The 23,110-nt window shown below is 36.4% G+C and overlaps 1 protein-coding gene across 1 annotated transcript in view; it reads right to left on the bottom strand.

The window, feature by feature from the left end:
* LOC141738361 (lipoxygenase homology domain-containing protein 1-like) overlaps nucleotides 1-23,110 on the bottom strand; it is a 179,590-nt gene that overhangs the window by 127,337 nt on the left and 29,143 nt on the right. The window contains exons 8-18 of the mRNA XM_074573557.1: nucleotides 22,535-22,610; nucleotides 20,895-20,971; nucleotides 20,761-20,792; nucleotides 20,490-20,619; nucleotides 17,525-17,628; nucleotides 15,381-15,554; nucleotides 14,524-14,736; nucleotides 13,243-13,420; nucleotides 11,444-11,575; nucleotides 5,160-5,362; nucleotides 1,834-1,923 (exon numbers count right to left, since the gene is read on the bottom strand). Of these exons, the coding sequence (XP_074429658.1) occupies nucleotides 1,834-1,923; nucleotides 5,160-5,362; nucleotides 11,444-11,575; nucleotides 13,243-13,420; nucleotides 14,524-14,736; nucleotides 15,381-15,554; nucleotides 17,525-17,628; nucleotides 20,490-20,619; nucleotides 20,761-20,792; nucleotides 20,895-20,971; nucleotides 22,535-22,610 (1,409 nt within the window). The remainder of the gene's footprint in view (nucleotides 1-1,833; nucleotides 1,924-5,159; nucleotides 5,363-11,443; nucleotides 11,576-13,242; nucleotides 13,421-14,523; nucleotides 14,737-15,380; nucleotides 15,555-17,524; nucleotides 17,629-20,489; nucleotides 20,620-20,760; nucleotides 20,793-20,894; nucleotides 20,972-22,534; nucleotides 22,611-23,110) is intronic.

Below are 23,110 nucleotides of genomic sequence, written 5' to 3'. Positions count from 1 at the left end.
TTTTAATTCTTGGAACAAACACATCTGTAATCGAAATTTGCTTTTTTGCCATAAGAAATGTCACCAATTTCTGTCAGTGAACCACCTCTATCTAACACTGCCTGGAGTACTGAAGACTGAAAACTTTCTGGTATGTGAAGTTATGTGAGAATGAGCTTTTGGAAGACGTGGAAAGATTGACACATTTTTTTATATTAAAATGAAATCAGGATGGAACTCATCATCTACATACTTCTGAACTTTGGCAAGGAAAGGATATGTTGAAATATTAAATCAATTTGTATTATATTTGGCTTTCTACAGCAGAACAAAAGACAACCTGGATAGCAGCACCCTCTATATATTCCTCTGAAGATAGGTAGAATTCAAATTCTCAAGTACTCAAGTACAGTCTCACTGTACTTTATGATAGCTGTCTTACTTTTTTCCTATAACTAAAGCCGTCTTTCCTCTCTTCAATGGGAGCAGTTTTTGTTGGTGTTGAGTTACAGCAATGCTTACTACATTTTTTCCATAGGCCTTCACTAGCAGAAGGAAATCAGTGCCAAAAAGTTGTCTTTCTGCAGTTATGTTTTGAGTGTGCATATAGTATGAATAAGCCTTGCAAACAAAATTATGAAAACTAGTATTCACATTCAAATTCTAACACTTAGGAAATCAAGACAATATATAACTTTACCTCGCTTTTCCAATAAAATATTATTTTAAGTAAAATAAACACTTCTTTTAACACCAAAGCATGTATTTACTCTAACATGAAGTACTTTTGCAGCAGTGATTCTTAATCTCTAATGTTTATTGGCAGAGCTCCCCCTGCTGATTCATAACAATTGCAAATATTAACTGCTTTGTCAGAAAAACACAGCTTTCAACTTAATTTATTCCTTTCTGTGAAAAGAAATATTTGAAATCCCAGGGTTACCCTATGAAATTTGGACCCAAATGTTAAAGAAATGTTTTGTCACCACCAGGACGGAAAGTAGGATTCCTGCAACCATTTGAGCAACAGAAATATTTATACTTACATTTAGTTTTGGTACAGTCACAGTTAAGGTCTTTGGATAACGTAAAAATCTGTTATTACTGTTTAATTCTGGTTGTCTAAATCAGAATTTTTAAGATTAATTAAAGGCCGAAGCAAAAATTTGTGTCTCTTACAGATTCAAAATAAGAAACAGAAGACAAATACCTATCTGTGATTCTGAAATAAACCTTACATGGGGGTCAGTGTTAGCAAGAGTTTAGTATAAATTTAATCCGGTGAATATCACTAAATATCAGGAGAAAAATACAGTTAAAACAGAAGTAGAGAAGAATAATTAATTCACCAAATTGAAAAAACCCAGCACTTTCTTTTTCTATGAAAGGGGTCATAATTGTGAGCTATGTTTGTGCCAATTAGGACTAGCCTACTCTTAAGCAAACTTCGTTCATTCTTCTCATGTAGTTGTCATAGAATAATTCTTGCTCCATCATTTTCCATTTTTCATCGCTGAAATTTATAGCTAGAATCACCCTAACACACACTGAAGAGTACAGGTGAGCTTTCAGAAAGCAAAACTTAGTAGAACCCATCAATACACTAAAACTGGTATCTATGAACTACATAAATTAGGAATAATTGCAAAATAATCCTACATATTTCCCGTCCTCAGGAGGTGGACTGTATCTGTGCTTTTGTCATGTCTAAAGCAACCTAAGAACACAAAGCAATAAGAACGTATCACAATCAGCATTTTTTGATTCATGAATCTATGGCTTCATGAAAAGATAGGCTTTTACTTCATACAAAAATTAACAAAGCAGGGAAAAATCACCATAAAAAAATCTCACCCTTTGTAAGTTCCACTCTGATTGTTCATTCAGTAACCCATCAAGTTCAATTCTTATCTTGTAGATATTCCCAATGCTTTTTATTTTAACCTGAATAAAGCCAGAACAATACAACATATAACTACATACAAAAAAAACCCATTTAACTTACAGTTTAAAATAGTGTGGTAGAGGCTGCATGCCCATTAAGTAAGACCATGCCTTGCAAACTAACACTGTATCCAATTCATGATTAAGAGTCATTTCAGTCTCTGTCTCCCACACACATGGAAGAAGTGGCATCTCAACAGCAAGCACAGGCCTATGAATTCTGTGCCTAAAACTGTTACAGCCTTCAGGACATCTCACCAAAAAAGAAACCCTAAACATTTCCCTTCCTGTATTTTCAATCATCATATGTGAAATAACTCAAATACACTGGTACGCCAAAATGAAGCATACAAAAATTTTTGAGACCTTAAAGAATAAGCTCTCAAAAGCTGGCAGAACATCTGCAAAACTTTGGAAGTCACTGACGCTATCTTCGCCTTCTGACTCCGATTTGCATTCATTTGCACTTTCAAGCATTATACATGCTCTTACTTACGAAATTTACTCTATGCAACCCTATCATATCTGAGCTTTATTTGAAGCTTAACCATTATTTAAAGTGAGCATAAATAATTTTAGATCATTTGTAATGTACTGCTAGGAAAGGAAATGTAAGTGTGTTATCATGTCATTTATCAAACAACAATTCTCTTAATAAAAAGTTGGTTACAGCCTATTCCTCTCCATCATGTATATCCAAAAAAGCTATTTACGTTGTACAAAAATTATTTTCTTTTCGTTTTAGAAACATCTATTAGTATATTACCCACTCATTCTTTACCTTCATTAATAAAAAGCCCTTTTCTCTTTTCAGAGGTCAGAATTACCTCAGTTCCTATATCAGCTTTTAGCTGCCTCTTTGTGTTTTTGTATAATCAACTTTTATGTTATGGTCGCAGAGTTATCATGCTTTAGTCAAAGATTTCTAGAGGCAAACAGCTTTTACTCTTGATTTCCCTAGCATTAAAATGCACTCAGTAAATTGCAACGGTTGGTTGAGAAAGAATCTGTGGAATTCACAGCTGTCTTTGTATTGGTATAGTTGCTACATTGACCTGAATTTCATTAACAGAATAAATGTTAATTACAGGCTTGCAACACTGATATCACAGTATGGTTCCTGTCTTTTTCATTGGCTTAAGAAAATAGCTTTATTCTGTTGAGTCAGTGTCTGATATCCTTGCTTATGCTGCATAATATTTCTCTCTATAACTAGTCTTACTAGAGGTAACCTGGAGACTTTGGGATTAAAGCAGTAGTAAAGGAAGGGCATATACACAGCTTGACTGAAAAAACAACTATTGTCATTTCCCGCATTCCACAAACAAGTTGACCCACTTCTCAAGTAATATGAGATAGTCTTCTCATTCACAGAGCTGGTGTTCACTGAATATCCGGTACTGTCATGTTGTCTGTTTATTCTAATGAATCCCTCTTTAGGCTTTTGGTTAAAAAAAAAAAAAGTTCATCATCGTTTCATGTATCAATACAAAACATAAATGTACTGGACTTTGTCAGAATGCAAAGAGTGACTTCTGCCTAAAACAAGTAGAACCAGAAGAAATGCTCTGGTAGCCTTGATTTTTCTCATGCACAGTCTTAGAAAGGATTAAACAGGCAATTACTACTCACATGGGTAAGGTAAGAGAGGGAAGGCTACATATGAATGGTTTTCATTTCTCAAGATAATTCTACTCAAATTTTTCATAGTTGGGCATACTGCTGATGAAGTGGAAGGCTAAAGAAAACTGATTCCAAATTACCTGATTATTACAGGTTTTCGGAAGCTGTTTTCTTCCTAGAACTCCTGGCCAGAGCTATGATTAAGTTGATTATTTTAAAAAATAAAATCTGGTATCTTCTGCTCTAGAAAATATCAGTGAAAACATATTAAGCTCAAAGATGCAAATGGTAAAAAAAAGATGTAATTTTTTTAAGTCTTGCATTCCTATCCTCATTCCAAGACTTATCCTGCTAAACAAGTACAGGGTAGTACTTGTTTAAAGTTTAAAAGGAAAAAAAAAAGAAGAACGAGCTCTTACTCATAGGCTTTTTCTTTGTGGATTTATCTCCTGCAGACTAAATGCAGACATTTGCTGTTTCATGCCTGAAAGCAATAGTGTCAGCGTGATGTAAAGAATCATAGTAGTAAGCCCCAGGTGCTGAGAGAAAGATTCTGCTCTCTCACAAGATCAATATCCACAGCACACAGCCATAATGGGCAATATCTATTTTAGAGAAGAGAAATTGGTCCATCTCTTAAGAATGTATAGATTAACATCGCAAACATGCCATTACCCATCGTTGCTTATAAATTATTCAGTAATTAGGACAACTGGATTCCCCGTGGATCATAATATATAGCCTACATGCTTAGAAAATGAATATTACAGTTGGTTATCTTCTGCATATGCCCTATTCATAGAGACTATTATTATTAATATTATTGACAGTAACAATCTTGGTTTTTGTCAAGATTGAACTAGAAGAGTTGATGACTGAAGAAAAAAAATTTGCACAAAATGTGAAAAATGTGACTTCTTCAGTAAAGCTGAAGACAGCAATGTGTTATATGCATCTCAGACAGAAAAATTTAAGCAAAACAGAAATTTTAGCCCCTTTGGTAATTTCCTCTCAGCCTACCTAGACATAGTTTCCTTATTACAGTAGAGGTGGAGTAATTCTTAAATAATAGCAGAAGTCTTTGTGCTTTTATGACATGATAATGTGTAGTTTGTATTGGGCTCTTAGTAATTCCACAGGTAAAGCTTCTCACATTTCAGCTATTTATAATAAGGAGGCTGAAAAAGGGTTTTCTTCCTTAAATGAACTGTTTCCACACTGTACATTTTATAGTATGCTTTTAAAACTGAATGCATGAAGATTTCATTACTAAAAATCCTCAAATGATATACAAGTCTTACATCACACAGGTTTGTTTAGGAGTGGATAGTTTCTAAAGATAGTTTCAAATCAATTGCCTCAAGGCTATCAATTTACTCCTGCAGTTGTCCCATTTGGGCTACTACATGAGGGAGAGGGGGTTAAAAGAAAGAGTATTTTCTCTGTTGCTAACTATATGCATGAAACTGATTTAATGCAGAATTCAAAGAGATTAGATAGAGATTTATTTTATGCAGTAAACAAAGGAGAAAAACATTTTTTCCTTTCACATGACAGAAAAAATCTTTGGAAAGGTACACATTAAAATAATGTTCTTAGCCTTCATTAGCTACCTGAAATTCATCCTCCTGCCTGGGAAGAAACAGCTGCTTTCTGTTGTCCTTGCCAAGAGTTATCGGTCCAGCTACTCCTCTGTCTCCACATATCCAGAGAACGACATTTGCTTCAGTTCCTGCATTTCCTGTCAGCATTGACACTTTCCATTCATCATCTGAAGGAAGGGGACACTCACCACCTTGGGGATTTCTCATTTCCTCTGTGAAATACAGAACATCAGTGGGAGATGAAAATCGACATGAAACTGCCAGTTCCTGTTGTAACTTCAGCACATAAGGAGACCATAACAGAGAAGGGATTGTATTTTTTCATGGCAAGTGAGATAGTCTGAAAAGATTGATTTATGTTTCTTGTCTAGACCAAAATGTACTGATTAGTTGAGCTACAAGAATAAACTGGAAAAGAACAAGCATCGGTCACATGCACTACTTTCGTATTATTCTTTATACATATTCTGGTGTAGAATAAGGATGCTGTGATCCAGAACTATGGCCATTAAATCAGTATTTCTGGTTCCTTAGCCTGACATTTAGAGCTGAGTAGAATTACTTGTAAATACTCCTCTAATGCCTTGTGTTGGGACATTATTAGCAGAATCATACATCAGAGAATAGAGAAATTTTCATTTCAAATGAAAAAAATATTCAGGAAATTAACTTTCTTCAAGTTAAATATTAATTAAATACTGTAAAATACTCAGAAAAGAGCACAATATATCCTTGCCCAGCCATACTTAAGCATACAGTGCAAGCATTTGGGCTAAGGCACATTCTACATGAATGAGACAATAGCAGCACAGTATCACTTTATGAATAAATTTCACAGCTTTAATGGATCAGCAAAGATAATTTTGGAAAACATATATTTCACTTTAGAATAGCATGTAGTGATCTTTCATCTGCCCTTAAGAAAAAAAAATATATGTATATGCAAAGGTGTCAAATGGCACCTCTGCACATGAGATGTGAAAAAATAGACTCTTTTAGGATGAAAGAATTTAGTTTTGAATAGTCTAATCAAAGTGGAGTTTACAAACATCAGATGTCTGAAACACTACTTTTCAATAATGGAACCACTGACCATGAAGTCCTCTCCAAAAGAGGGAGTCCTTGCCCCCAGGAATTTATAATCTGTTCTGAAACGAGAGGTAGATCTAAACCCTAAATTTGAAAAGATGAACCAACACATTTTCTGTGTACTGTGTTGTAAAGGGGTTCCCAAACTGCACTTCATGAGGCCTTTTCATGCGACTGCAAAGAGACGTTTTAATATGCTAACCATAATGAATATAATCTGTGCTGCAGATTAATTTTCTTTTGTATCCCCCAGCTCATTCTTCATCCATTAAGTAGCTTTCTATGAACCAAGCTTTTGCAGGCCAGAGGCTCCAAACACATAATGGAATTAACTCACAATTTTGCAGAAGTCATAAATAGCCACAGATACGGATTTGTTGAAGAATTCCCAGTGCACCACTATGTATGTTCCTGCTGCACTGCATACCTTGCTATCAGAGCCCTTTGCTTTTTTATTTGCTTGGTTAAAATACTGTACCAGGTTTCTCTGGAGTGGAGTTTTTTCTTTCACTTATTAAACTGCCTTTACCTCAAAGAGGAAGAAAAAAAGAATCAAATACCCACATACTAACAAAAAAACAAACAAAAAAACAAAAGAAAAAAACAAACAAAAAAACCTAGAAAAACAAGTGATGCAAAAGCAATCACTCACCACCAGCAGAATGATGCCCAGCTAGTCCCCAAGGAATGACTACTTTGGAAAAACTCCTCTCCAGTTTTATTGCTGAGCATGGCAAGATATGGTATGGAGTATCTCTTTGGTCAGTTGGGGTCAGCTGTGTCCCCTCCCAGCCTCTTGCCATCATCGCCCCCACCTACTCGCTGGGAGCGCAGAGTGAGAAACACAGATGGACTCGGTGCCGTGCAAGCACTGCTCAGCAACAGCTAAAACATCGGTGTGTTATCAACACGGCTTTGGTCACCAGGCTAAAAAACAGGACCAGACAGACCGCTACGAAGAAAATTAAGTTCACCCCAGCCAAGCCCAGTACAAATATGAAAGAAAATAAAGCAATACCTATGATAGAAATTTGCAAAATTTATCTGACTGTGCTTTGTTGCTAGCATTAAAATTTAAGTTTGAAGGCAAAGTGAAAACCAGTTTTGAATCCTGGACTTGCTGCTTAAACTTTTGTGAGCAACCAATTTCACATCCTGCTGAAACATGGCTGAAGCAAATTGGGTAAGTGAAGAAGGATTGATTCAATACTGAGACATGGTCCTGATCACCCCTTTAAATTTCTTCAAATGACACTTTTATGATATTAAATAAATGCTTTTTTTTCTTAAAAGTTGTACTCAAAAGGAATTATATAGCTGCTTGGATCATCAGGTTTCCTGTAGGTTAAATCAACATGGTAACTAAAGCACCAAACCTGAATTACGATCAGCTAGTACTGAATTCTTAACTGATGTGAAATAATTGCACAAGGAATTGCAAAGGAATTAGGATCCAGTACAGTGTTCTATAACAAATAAGGGCTAACTTCTGGAATCGGGGGAAATTTCATCCCTGGTAAAGACTAAAATTTGGTTAATCGATTTTTAAGAAATTCAGAACTGTAGTAGTATGACTTTTACAGCAGTGCTTCTAACATTCTTTAGAATGACTTTGGAATGGTTATAGTGATTTAGAAATAGGCAACTGTCATAATAGCTGCTGGTTTTATTGTATTCTTCATCATGACTGAGAGCAAGTTGTTCTGAAAGAAGAAAATCCACACGCCAAAAAGAAAGCAAAAGGCAAACATCTTATGTTTACCTGAATAAAAACTTAATTACACTTGTTTTTCAGTGACTGAAATAACAGAACTATAGAGAAGTAGTTGCTTTGGTGTAATAAGTATTTTTGAGAACTTGACTATATAACTTTCTGTAACTATAGTTACCTAGCTACTCACCTGTAACTCTGAAACCTCATCTTTCTTGCAGCAGAGAGATTAAAATTTTCATGAAATGCACAGGTATTTAAGAAGCATAAGGAATCCCAGGCTGTTTCATATGCTTAGCACAAGAATTCCATACTTGGGCTATTGCTGCCCAAAGCAGCTACTGCAACCTCAAACTACTACCTCTTGAAAACAATTATAATGCACAAACAATTCACAGGCTTGGAATGTTTTTTACCTTGTAATTTACTGGCTCCTCTTACAAATGGAAATCAGTGGCATTGATTTGCTACAGGCTAAAAATATTCCAGTCTGAAAAGAGGATTTGGTGGTTACCCTGCATTAGTCATGGGAGTTTGCACACTTCATGACACCATGCTGTAAATTTATTGCAATGAAAATTCATTCTGATAGGCCTGCATGAGAATGATGAAGTCATCATAATCCTTCACAAAGTTTCATAAAAATATCTTTACTTTTTTATTTACTTATCTAAATCTAAAGCAAAAAGAAAATTACCTTGTCCCAGAAGATCATATGATTGAGTGACACTTTTGAAATGAACCATCAGAAAAATTAATCTCTAGAGCAGAAGCTTGGACAATAAAGCTGATGCATTTTTATTACACCTTTTTGTATCATCATTTCCAATGTAAACCAAATGGAAATGAGATTAGATTTTATTCGTATCTTATTATCTCTTGTAAGTAAAATATATTAAAAAATACTAGTAACTACCCGTATTCCAGACATACAGGAAAGGAGCCTGGAGGCTATAGAAATTATTTTTCAGAGATACAATTTGTTAATACCAAACCACAAAGATGTTCTCAACACCACAGACTGCATTTGTGTCATAGAAGATGATGACATCTCTCCCCTTGATTTCAGTGGCACACACAGGCATGTTTTCACTATTGAAATTTAAACATGATTTGAGAGACACAAGGAACAAGAAACACAAAGAAGAAATCCCAGTACCAAGTCATTTGGGAAATCCCGTAAATTTCTTGCATGCTTTCTAGTTGATACATAAGATGACACAAGTCTGTATTTTCAGCAGGGCTATTGATTTTGGCTTGCTTTTGCCACAGGTAACGGAAGAGTAAGAAAGGGTTTAAAAAAAAGCCCCACAATATTTGGTTTCAGTTTTTAGTGTCTTCTGCTTCATCTCATTTTTGTCTAGACTTTGTGGTCCCCTAGCCATATATATATATATATATATATTATTTTCCTTCTGTTTTGGGCAGCACATTTGATTGGTCTTGAGTCTATAACATGGTGTCTTGCATGCATTTTAGCTGATTTGTCTCTGACGCTCCCTCTAATATCTCCATCCTGTGAGCTGTTAAGTAGCAGCTGGCACCTGCCATGATCCTTGTACATGAAAGAAGTTTCCTGAGGAACAGAGAACTCACGCTGCAACTGGAGAAGCCCCAACTGCTGTAGCACAGTTTTCAATTTAATTAATCCTAAATCAATTATTATTCATGAAAACAACAACCAAAACACAGCTACCGGTTAGCAAACAACAGACACAAAAAAGATGGCCTGGTCAGCCCAAGGGTTAATCTTCTCTGAGTTTGGACGCTAAGCATTCTGCTGGATTGTATATTCAACACAAACATCGAATGTCAACTTGGAGTGGAAAAAGAAAATGAGTACTTAAAGAGTATCAGTTTAAAAATTAAGGCTCACCTCTACGTGTCAGAAGTCAGTTACCTTTAAAGTATTCTAAGTTAAAATATCTTACTAAAAATGAGCATTTTTTTTGAAGGGCAGAGTAACTTTGATATTTCTATTCATTTTGCATAAGCAGAGTCCACATTTATGAATGTCAGAAATATTTCTTATAAAGTGCTATAGAGTCTATGTAACCAATTTCACGGCAGATATTGCTTCTATAAAAGGATCCTTTGTATCCAACCCTAAAAACATCCAGCTTCTTTGAAAACAGGTTTGATGGCTTGTGTATTGTTGCCATGGGTTTCAAATACAGCATATCTCACCAGTTGCTGACAACCCACAAGACGCCGGGAAGGCTTTGTGAGATAATGATACAACATGAAGTCTGATAGATTAGAAAAACAGAGTGGGTGTTTTGAGCTAAGAATGGAAACAACATTGCCAGAAACAATTAACAGTAATTAATAATAATCCACACCTATGCTTTGAATTTAACCAAGATATTTTGGTTAAATTGAATTTATTTAAAATCCTTCCTGATACTTCACATTATACCTTATGAACAAGTATGCCATATTTGATGTCTTGTTCACATTGCCAGAATTTTCATGTACACTTTGAAATAATAGTCTGAGGACCAAGCTCAAAACCAAGTCAGTAACCCACCCTGAATTATTTGTTACATGAATGCCTTTGGGACCACCTCTGGCCGACTAAGCATGTCTCCCATACTGTAAACTCTAATATAATCCTGTCTTTAAAGCTCACTCAAGGTAACAGATATTTTTCCACCATGTCAATGTGCCTCATTGTGCTGTGGGGAGCTCAGTAGTTTCCATTTGTCCCATCTGCTTTTCATGGCAATGTGACACAATTCAGGCTGTCCAGACAGTTTCCTTGGGTATATTGAAATAAAAGAGAGGCAGGAAGCAAACATGATGACCCCCACTCCATAAGAAGTGTATCATTCCCTGTTTGTTGAGTTCCTTAGTCACACCTTCTTTGATTACTAGGACGCTGAATATTCCTTTAAAATTTTTGAGTTGGGGAAATCATTGTCTTAGACCACTTATGCAACTTCTGTAGCTAAAGAAAGTGGTTGTTTATTCTAGTAAAACACATCTGGTACACTGTCACTCCAGAAGCATGACCAGAACATTGTTTATCTGTTCCTACCTACCTAAAAACAGGTATAAAGCTAGCATGCAGTGCACTAAAACTCTTTTCCCCAGTGAATCATAAAGCAGAAAACATAAATGTGAGAGAAAGCATAAATGAGAAATATGCCATTACTTTCAGTGAGCTTTGGATTGGGCTCTGTATCGTATCAATTTCAGTTTCCACAGAAATAGTCCTTGTGATAGATGGCTACTTACTTCTTAAACAAAAGGTAATATGACATTATTTGACAGTTACATGCTGATTGTTGCCTTATCAATAAACTATATTCCAATGCCCTTTTAAAAAACAATAACTGCTAATATGGTTTATGTTGCATCTATGCATGCATAAGTCAACAGTCTAGAAAAGCTATTCATTGTCCTTCCTGAGGTAAGTCACTGCAAACGTGCATGGAGGGTAGATATAACGCAACGTTATACCACAACTAGTTTGTAAACTGTTGCTTACTTGAGGGTGGAAACGTTGAAAGGCTTTGAGATACTGGCTTCTGGGCTTTTGCTGGTTGGAGTTGAGATTCCCTGAAGTCTTTCGTCTCTTGACTGGCTGCTGCAGATGTTCCCATAGGCTCTTCCCGGCCAACTAAAACAATTAAATGTAAATTCTGTCACTAGCTACAAATCATTTGCTGCTTCTTGCTCAGAGGCTTCAAGCACATTCAGTGACAAACACTAATAACAGATCTCACAACTGTTCAACACAGTGGACACCAAAATCTTTTCGCTATGTATTGCACAGCCACTAGCTATTATTAGCATTTATTGTTATCAGCATGCCACAAAAAATGGAAAAAATCTGGCGTACCAATAAAAGTCTATTTACTGCTTTGAAAATCTAGGTAACAATTTAACATTGATGTATGAATAAAATGACTTTGTAAAATGTAGTTTCTACCAAGATAACCTTCTCCACCCCCCCTGATGTTTCCTTTCTTAAGAGTGGGAATGCTGAAATGAAAACTGCTAGAGGCCATTTCTGATAATATGAAGTGTCAAACAGACAGTCTTGGTTGCTCTCATAGAAAATATTATCTCCTTTTATCCTCCTTTTACTGAGCAACAAGGATTCAGGAGAACTCAAGCCTGTAACGAAGTAACATTTAGCTTTATTTTAATGGCATCAGTAAGCCCTGATTTGTTGAGAATTTCCATTTAAAACTCTGCTCTTCCAAAAAGTAACAAAGGAAAACACTTTCCTCATTTCTACAAGGACACAGTGACCAAAATATTCTTGTCACCTTGTAGCAAGTAGGGACTGCACGGTAGGGATGCCATTACAGTGACTTTCATAATGCTTCTGTATGTCTCGGTCACAATATGCATAGAACAATTAATAATCAGATCAGTCGTATGTTTTGATACTTTCCCTTTCCTGGTCAAAGCATTCAAGATGACCCTGTTCTGCTTGTGCCTGGCAAAAATGTGACTGAATTCTCAATTTTGAACTGATGGTTCAGGATTTTCATGAGATGTTTCATTTTTTGATCTCTGTGACTATGACCACCAGATAAGAATACAAGTACTGCAATTCCACTATTTTCTGCAGTTATAATCCAAGTCAGCTGACTATGTTTGGTAACCAATTGTTCACCAAATTAAAAAATTAATTCTCCTGAAGGAGAATAGAGAAGCAGATTGTCCAGTGATGATGGTCCAGAGTGTGCTGGGAGCTAATTTCTGAGTCCTGGCTAGTTGACTAGAACAGGTCATCTCCCTAGCTTTCTGACTGCTCTCAAATCTGATCAAGGGACGGAAGAATCACATAATCAATATACTAATGGGGGAAGTACAATTTCTCACCATTAAAAAAGAAACTGAACACTGCCAAGCAGACCCCCTCTACAGTCTACTACTTTCCCTATAAAATCAGGAAAGCCTGAGGTATATTTGACCGCAAGACATCTCCCAGGCCTCCATAATCTGTGGCCAGAATGGAGAGCAGACCAAGTCAGTCATCTCCATCTCTAACTTGCCACCTGTTTCAATTCTTATGCTCAAAAGTTATTTTTTTCAGTAAAAACATAGGTGTCTTCTGTATCATTTATTGTTATAAAAAGAAAGAAATTAAGAGAAATTAACTAGCTACATAGGAGGAGTTAAGTATGGGCACAATAAACTTTATACCTTTAAAATTACTGAAACACAACAAAGGAAATTATGTCAGTCTAGCTTTTACACTTTTGCTTTGAAGTTGTCATTCAGAAACACTAATCACTAAAGCAAACTGTAGAATTCTAAGAAATTACATACATTTGATGACCTGTGGGTAGAATAAAATGTTTCTCTCTCCAGTGTTAATGACTGGCTTAGTCTGGCCGTCTGGCAGGAGACCAACATATATCCCTTTATTTTGCACTGATTCTAGACTTACAGATCCAGTTTCCAAATTCTTCTCAATTTTAAAGTGACAGTATTCATCACCTGTGCCCTAGGAAATTGCAAACAAAACCATGAATTCCACAACTGAAGTGATGTAGCTAGGCAAGTTGGATGTTTCTTAAGACTTAAATATTACTAACTTCTAATAACATTTCACATTAACTTTAGGTTCTTCACAATGTCCTACGTTATTACACACACACACACACATATGTACATATCTTGGTCTTGCTTATTCCTTTGTGAACAGAAAGATTGATCACATAATTTGAGTAACTGAAAGACCACATACGAAAGCATTCCAATTTCTGCTAGGATTTAGGCAAAGTCTAGGATATATTCAAAGGAGTTTCCCACTTAATCAACTTACATCTTAATTATTCATTAGTGGGTTTTATCATCAATTTATTTAGACTGAATACCACTTTAAACCCCTGAACATGTTTGTGCTTTGCCACATTCAAAACAATTATATCAGTTTGTATCAGCAAACAGACAAAGGATTAGTAAACACTGAGTCTAAATGAGCAAATACTAATTCATTCTCTTTTTTGCTCTCAAATGTAAATCTGCAATAATTAAACTCTTAGCAGGTAGAGAGTATTATAGGTCCAAAAATCAGAATATTTCACCATTCCCCAAGCCTAGTTTTATTACTAAATATATAGGCTACTGGTGAGGAATTTAAAGAATAAACTCTACATGGTTGCCTGATGAAAAAAAAAAAATCAGGTTCTTCATTTCAGACAAACCAGAATCATTCGTAAAAGCTAGGATGCCAATGTCACTTCAACATTTTCCAAACTCACACCAGTATAACTGTGGTTGCTTAACAAAAATCGAATTAACACAACAGGATCTTGACAGAGAGTCACCAGCTATTTAGCTACAAATGGATTTTAACTAACCCACATCCTCAATATTTTAAAAATATAATCAGATCTTTACAGTCAAGTGCCAAATAGACATGACAGCTTCTCTTGTTATATTTTTCTATCTTTCCTTGGGCAAATGAAGGAAAAGATGTAAAAAAATTTAAATTGCAACAATGTTTTATCCCATCTTTGTCCAAGCAGGTAAAAAAATATTCTGTTATCACTGACAATTTACTCAAGCTGTCCGCAAAGGGAAATACAAACAAGAACTGCTTACTGTTCCATTACACTGGCCATCTTTGATCTTCAGATACATTCTTGGGTTTCTCACACTTTCAAACATGCAGACTCCAGACACAATTTTATGCACTTTCCAGTAGGATTCCTGCTGCTGCTGACCTGCTCCGCTGCAGCTCCCATCAGGTCTAAGGGACAGAGCCTGGCAGAGACTTGTGTTGAGCAGAATGATGGCACCATGGTGAAACATTCCCTTCAGATCAGAGACAAGAAGTCCTTTGTGAACAGCACAGCTTTTCTCCATATTAAACTTTGATATTTATATTGTTCATACCGATTTATTTTAAACACTTATTAATGCATTTCCATGGATAAAATGTAAAAGAATAAGTCCCAAGTACTTCAAATATACCTTCACCCTTTGAATATTTGCTGCTTTCTGTGCAGACACCAACCTGGATAATGTAAATCCTTCCCTACTCCGCAACTTCCCTGCTTTTTATTGTTCAGCAGCACAGCACAGCATCCAGAGCACAAGTGGAAAGTTAAGGAATTTATTCTCTTTTCAAATTAAGTAGTTTTCCATGCAGCTCTTGTGTGTGTACCTACCTTCTTGCTTTTCGAAGGTTTACTAAAAAGTTTGGAGTTGCAGCTTTTCTGTATAACAGCCCACCCTATTTGTACATACTCCCTGCGGCATCCGCATCACTCGCCCCAGGACAGCAGTAAAGGAAAACTTCTCAAGTGATGCCTACCTGTTAAGCTGTAGTTTAGCTCCACCTGGTGGAAGAGGATCACTCTTTTAGCTTGCAATCCTCTGACATTTGATTAAATACAATCTCCTTTCTAACAGTAAGTTTTAGAAGAGTCTTCTTAATTTCCCTCTGCCCACCTTACCTTAACATGCACAACAAATTCTTTGGTAAGTCCAGCATATCCTGTTGTTTCATCAGCTACTTTGCCTTGAAGGTCGAACGTAACAGTGTGACCTGGGTCCCTGGCCGATTCAAGAATGGCACAACCATTTGGTTGGAGGTGAACACAGAGTTCACAGCATGATTTGTCTTTGCTCTAACAAAGTCAAAATAGGAATAATAAATTATACGAACTACTAGATACGGCAAAATACAGAACAGAGAGTATCACGATATAGTTTCTGTGTTGTTCAAGTTTCTACAATATTATCAGTCTAGTATGAAAATGTCTTTATATTTTTCAGATTTGTAGTCCTGATACCAAAGTCCTTAAAATTGTGAACTCTGGAATTTCAAAGCACAGAAACAGTTCCTCTTAAGATGAAACAGATCTGAGGATAACATGAAAGATACCTAGGTCCCTTAACTGTTGAGAAAGTTGGAGTCTCAGCCTACAAATGTGGCAAAGAAGGTTGGAATATAAAATTGATGTAGACAGGAAATGAACTACAGCAACTCTCTGCCGCCAGCCCTCCTTCCTTTGCCTCAGTGTTTCTTTTCATTCATTTATATCATTCTCACAGAAAACTCTTCAGGAGCCAGAAGTTTTACATGAAGGAGTAAAGCAACATGCTACCTATGCTTGGTTGTTCAGGTTTGCAGACTATGTGATCCCATTGTGTAAAAGACAAAATACACAAAATACATATTTAAATATTTTATCAACTCCATCATCATTCTCATATTTAAATAAAACTACTTTTAATAAATGTAAAATGCTAATAATCAGTCCATTAATTTAAAAGACTTCTGGCTTACACCATCTAATACTTTTCAGCATTTTTAAGACCTCAAAGAATCCGTATTTCTAGGGAAAATTCTCATTTCCAAGGCCCTACTTTCTGAAGAAAAACTTCATACTCAAAAAAACTCTATAATATTTAATATACTTTTAAAAGTAAAGAAATGGGGTTTAGAAGTAGTTGTGAAACAAGTGAGCCAGGATGTCCTCAGAGTGTAATCAAGTTTGTATCATAAGGTCAATTGCAATTTTTATATTGCCATTTTGTTTTACATTTACCTATCTTCATTCCAGGGACCTCAAAAAGTTTTAAATGGCATTTTGTCACATTCCCTGGGAAAAGGAACATCTTGCACAACTGAAAATAAGAAAATTGAGATCCAGATTTTCTTCTATAGGTCGCTCAAACTCATAAAGCATGTCAGTAGCAAAGCAGAAAAAAGAAAGTTCAAATTTAAGTATCCAGTTAATAACCTCTCTGGATTAAGACATACTGCAATGTGACAGACTGGAAAGGGTTCCCTGTATCAGAATAACACTAATGAACGTGAACACGAGGAAGTCCTGCAAGGAGGTCTGACAGTTTGCCTGTCAGCCTCACGCTATCTGTGTTGAGAAACTTAACTCTACTGAGAGTACTCTATTCCTGCTAATGCCAAGGCACATCATGTAAAAGAATGGGACCAGCTTTGACTATGAGATTGTTCACTGGATAAATAAAGGGAAGAACTCAAAAAAGTGAAAGGGAAACAGCTTCTTCCCTCATCAGCAGAAGAATTTCATCAGAAAGAACTAAATTCTACAACTCCATTTGCCTGCTTGTACACTGCAAGTGCCGAGAAAGGAAAGCAATAGAAAGACTTTGAAGATGCGATGAAACAAATCAAAACAGATCAAAACAGATCTGGAATATTTCAGTAGGCTTATGACAGGCATGTTACTTAGAAAAAGACACAAAGGAAAAATGGTCATTTAAAATCAATCCTTAGAATTTATACTTATGCAAAAAGAAGGAATTATTAGGGCATTACAGGTACCTTGTCAGCATGTGACAATCTGATATAAATTAAAGCTTGGAATGGCTTGGTATTCCTGCATCAAAACTTTTAGTCCATTAAAAAACTCTACCAAGGAGTAGAAAGTAAACTGTGAGAAAACAAAGTCCTATGTCTAACTTTGACTATTCATTGACAATTTCCTGGGTTCAGTTCTGCAATTCTTAGCTCCTTATCTGACTGGAAGCACAATTATTTATTAGACAGATTAAAAACTGTGTTAATCAGACAATGAAATGTAATTATGAAGCAGAAATCAGTATTTCCTACCTTTCCAGTTACATAGCCATTGACAAGAGCAAGAGCAAGATGTGGCATCTGATGACTGCTGAATATACATATATTTCTCCTTTTGACATTTACATCAAAAAGACCTAAGAGTTAAATGAAAAAAAATGTTAGAAGTATCAAAGTATATTAATTCATGTTTGCGTTTAATTAGAATCCATGACTTATCATTTTCAAGGGAAAACAATGAATTAAGTGTTTAACTCAACAGTTTGACTTCTCTGATCAATGAATCCCCTCATTCCTTCATGAAAGAGTATCTATGGACTACTGTCTACTTCACCACCTTGAGGAGAAAAACCCTGAGAGATGATGGTAGGACGCAAATTTATTTTGATCAGCATATATGTTTAAAAAAAAAAAAAACATAAAAAGGAGGGGTTTTTACCTGAAAAGAGAATTCATTTCTCTGTATCGATATTAGAACTTGTAAAGCAAATCTTTCAGCAGAGCTCATGGCTTCTAAAATTTTAAATCTGGGCAATTCTCCAAAGAATTACCTCTTATAGCTACAAAATACTGATGAAAGCTGAAGTACTGCTATTTTTATTGTTCCCAGCAGCTACAACTGGTTTTTCAAACAACTGTTCTACCAGTACATTATGTTGCCCATTTGTAAGATGCAGGAGGACTCCTATGGTGTCCATAACGTAAGATTTTCAGGGTGTCATTGGGACGACGAGAGTTATGCAGCCAAGGACCATTGTGCCCATGGGGATGATGCCACAAATCGTAAAATATGGATGGAGCTTCCAGTCTTTGGGCCAAGACGGGGAGGGCACATAACTGTCACAATGGGTCTCTGCTTTCCGATAGAGATAAAGCTTTCTGAGAAATTAAAAAAAACCTAGAACAAATCATCATCTGATATAATTTGCCATCACCGCTTTGAAGGCCTCTGAATTATATTTCTTTAGATCTGATGAAGGCGGATAAACAGTTCTACCAGTATCTGAAAAGCAGAGTTTTCTATTAGGAAAGAGAGGTAGATAATTTATGTCAGAGGACTTTATTCCAATGCACACACAAGCAAGCAGGGCCCCTAAATGAAAATTTAAACAACAGCTCCCAAGTCAGCACTTGCGGATTTCTGTTGCACATGACTATTCTGGACACTTTGTAAATTACTGCACTTACAAATTAAACAAACAAATCTGAAGAAGTTAAGAGAGAAAGATGTTCTGAAGACAGAAGAGTTGCATGATAGGTGTCTGCCTTTGTTTTGTACTTGTGTTTGATTTGTACTCTGAACTATAAAAAAACCCCAATTATTCCTGTGTCACTGCCTCTGTTTCTCTGATATCAGGGCAACTTTATCATATTGTTCAGAAAAAATCAAGCTTTTTTTGATTACCAGTTTAATTCCTCAGTATTACTAAATTCTTGGGAGACTGCAGATCACACTACTCTTTTTTCTGACTTCCAACCTAAAATAATTAACAGCCAATTTATACCAATCTTGTTTTGGTCTTTCATTCTAATAAATTTAATTATATTTATCATCTTTAACTACTGATATTTAGTAGTTGTGCATCAGATTTGGTACTTGCACAATTATACACATAACTCATTAACAATTGTGGAGATAACACTCATTAATTTTTCATCTAGCAGGTAAAAATGTACCAAAAGGGTACAGAATGCAATAAAAATGTAATGTGTTTATGTCTGAAAAATACCATTAGAAATGCATTAATTTATAGAAAGGAAAGTGCATAGAGATGAAAATCAGGAAACAGTCTGCACTGTGAACTTGAATTCTGCATGTTAGAAGATTATGAACTCTGTAGAGTCTAAATGATCTGATTTGTCTAAATCAAATCAGATACAATCCGTCAACTGATGACACAGCATTAAAAAGCGGCGAAGATGCGCTTACTGCACCCGTGCAGATTAGAGACCAAATTCCTACAAGCAGGTAGTTTGGTCTGTCACCAAGTAATTCAGTTTGTGATCCCAAATGGATCTCCGTGAAGGAAGGACACTACCATGCTGTGCAGCTGCTTTCAGGCCTTTAAGACCTAAAACTGTAGACAGAAGATCGGAATTATCCAGTGTTGGAGTCTCCAGATACTTTGAACTCAGGACCAAAACTGGTAACTAATAAGAAGAGCTTTGGTAAAAACAGAGTTAACATGCACTTTCACTGTCTGTAATATTACTGATCTCCCATGCTATATATTTGGGTTTTCTGCTGCAGCTTTTCTCAGGTGCTTTTATAGGCTAGGATAAGGAGTATTGATTGCACTGCTCTCCATGCACTCCCGGGTGTGTCCTGAAAGATTCTGTTCTAGCACATCCAAAAAGATGAGTGTAAGGTCCCTGGGAAGATGTCAGAAAGGCTGAGCAGCTCCACCAATACAAAGATAACAAAACCATATGTGCCTAATATGATATGTGCTATAGTTACGTGTTAGTAACACAATAGGAGGGAAGCTGATAAAGAGGAGGAACTGGAAGAGTGCCATTAAAATCAGTGACAAGGATGGAAAGAAATTAATATTTTTCATATATATATATTTATATTTTTATATATATATATATACACACACGTATACACACACACTCCCTGTTAAAGAACTATACCTGGAAATTTGAACTTGTTGCCTTAGATGGATCTAGTTACAAAAGACTATAGCTGTCCTTGCCATGGCATTTCCATGGGCGCACTAAACTGCAGATGACGAGAAGTTTCTTTTCGGTAAGGGAAAGCCAGGGCTAAGATACTGTATAAGATATTTTTTTTTTGTGCTTCATATGTAAACTAAGTGTATAATTTCTGAGGTCTTATAGCCATTAATACATGTAAATATTTTAAGTAAGGAAAATGTTTGTTATAATTATCTACTCCTACTCGTTACAAGAGACTATTATGACATCACAGTGAACTATAATCTCCTCCTTTCTCTTATATTTTATGCATACACCCACATGAAAAACACTTTACCATATTTGTTTTTCTTGTCACCAAGAGCATCGACTCTGCTATCTGGACCAAGGCAAATGAAGCCATGAGTAAGTCTGTTGTAAAACTGAAGCGTATTGCCTTTCTGAAATTTCCACTTCTCAGCAGCCCACTAGTTTTGTCAAAAAACAAGCAGAAAAGACATATGAGAAGATGATGCACAGGAACTGGGCATACATGAGAACAACTGACCTGATTTCACTCAAAGCATAGTTTGAATAGTTTAAATAAAAATATAAAGGCACATTCTTACAGTTTCCTCTCTCTTGAGTTCCAGCTCTTGTCCTGTACAGATAAAAACCATGTAATTAATTTACAGAGCATCCTCATTCCATTTGACACAGTTGCAGTGAAGCTGGGTTCTCCTCCCCACCAATTTTCACTTACTTCCTGGAAACGTGCTGGCATCTGTCACAGTCAGTTCTCTAGCAATATTGCCATCGTCGTGCCCCTGGTCCAGCCACCTAAAAACCAGAATCCATTTCAGTAATATAACCTCGATTGGCAGCTCCCACAATGCTGTATACATGGCACTTGCATCGTGATACTTCCTGTTCTATTTATTAAGCTCTCAAGGCTGACAAACAGCAACACAAAAATCCAGGTTTAGTGAGAAGAGATTGACTTTGTCAAAAATGGTTTTGTTCGTTTGTTTTCAATGACACTTATAAATAAATGCTTTGCTGGACTCCGGTACAAGGGCCTAAGCCAATTATTACAAATCAGAAAACTCGTATTGATCCCAGATCAATAACAAAAGGTGCGGCAGTCAGGATGTTTGCTTTTCTTGTCTGCAAGGAAGTTACAGCAGGATGCAAATTGTTCCATGCCCTAAAATCCCTATTCAGGGAGGCAAATCCAACACAGGTAATAATTTTACCATGTCTGGACTATACTTTTACAATGCCATTGTACCTGCTCCACACCTTCTTACATAAGTTAAGTCTAACTCCATTTGAGTCAAAAGGATTCACACACTGCAGGAGCAAGATCAGCAAGCACAGCCTTGGGCTCTAACAATAACTCGCACATACTCTGTATTTTTCTGCCTGAAATGGACTTGAACTCTCCCTAAATTATGTATGAAGCTAGCATTATAGATCTCTTCATAGCAGTTCATCTCATCTAGAATACAGAATCAAAATTAGGTCAGGCAAAGATGAGGTCCTGTATCTGATAGGCAGAAAGCCCTTACTCACACATAAATCAGTTTCAGTGTGCACATCGCTCACTCCGAGCTGTCTCAGGCAGTTATTTATTCACTCAGAGAAGTGAGAGGAGGAAATAGAATTGAGGTGCCACTGGCAAGCTGCAGCTAGATTCATACGTGACTGGACTTCACCGTTCCTAATATTTGCACTGATCTTTATCAATTATAATTTTTCCGTAAGGTGTTGAAAATTAATCGGGTGTAGATAAAATTAGAAATGAGCTATAGAACAGCAGATTCAGAGCAGCAGCATCTGCAGGGGGAAAAGGCAGGGAAGTTAGTATTGCTTCAAATTATGTCGCAGCTCAGCGACAGGCTGTAAGGCAAATGAGAAAAAGAGATGTGGTCAGATAGCTGCATTTGTGATAGCCATTTCACAATATCTTGAAGTTTGATCCTGAGCTCATTCAACCCCATATTAATCTCCATACTAACTTCGGTAAAGTAGGATCAGTCCGCTAGAGGGACAACAGCCTACTCTTCTGAAAAGCTTTGCATCACGTGACACGTAAGAATGGATGGACCTGCTGGTGTCAGATCACAAGTGTTGGATGTGGGCAACGTGCCAAAAAAGCACATCTTGAATAGCTCACAAGGTGCAAGAAGGGAAAGTTCTGAGGCAGAACTTTTGGTTTTCATTATCTCAAATGCACCAGAGGTTTAGGGCAGGTACAACTCAAAGAGCTGTAAAAAGAATCAGACCATTTCAGCTCACTTTTTAAGAAACACATATTTCCCTTGGCAGGACATTTCAGAAGAAAAACGATGAGTCATTACAAATTCATTAAATATCTAACACAAATGAAACACCACTAACCTGTGACAAAGAAAAGTATAATCCAAATCTGTTATAGGATCCTTGATTACAACTTTGTCCAGAAACCAGCCATTCCCTTAGAATAGATTAAAAAAAAAAAAAAGTTAGTTAATGAGAGGCAGATTTAATGAAGTCTGGCTTCCCATAGCTTTCTCTCTTCTACTGGAACTGCAAAATCCGCAGTTCCACTGGCAGGTTGCTGGAGTCTTGGCTGTCCTGAATGCTGGAGAGAAGACAATACCTGCTCTAGGTACTGTAGAACTTGCTTATGGGCCTGCAAGCTGCTAAGTCCCTCCCTGGCTGTAATGGCCCTGAGTGCTGCACATCCCCCTCCACATTTAACAGTAGTCACCATATGAGACTTATTTGTTTTGGCAATCAAAATATCAATAAGATTAAATAGCGGCTTATCATTGATCAAAATAAGTTACTATGTTTTCAATATTTAGACTCAAGAGCCAGAAAAACACGTCTTGTGACTGAAAGCAATTTGAATTTCACCATTAATTGAGTGTCTAATGACGAGATAGTGTAGCCAAAATCTCCAACTGCATCTTTACAGTGTAACTGATAATG

This window comes from Larus michahellis, chromosome 2 (genome assembly GCF_964199755.1).
Source record: "Larus michahellis chromosome 2, bLarMic1.1, whole genome shotgun sequence".
Taxonomy (NCBI): Eukaryota; Metazoa; Chordata; class Aves; order Charadriiformes; family Laridae; genus Larus; species Larus michahellis.
The sequence above is the reverse complement of the archived record's forward strand: the minus strand, read 5'-3'. Positions and strand labels throughout refer to the sequence as shown.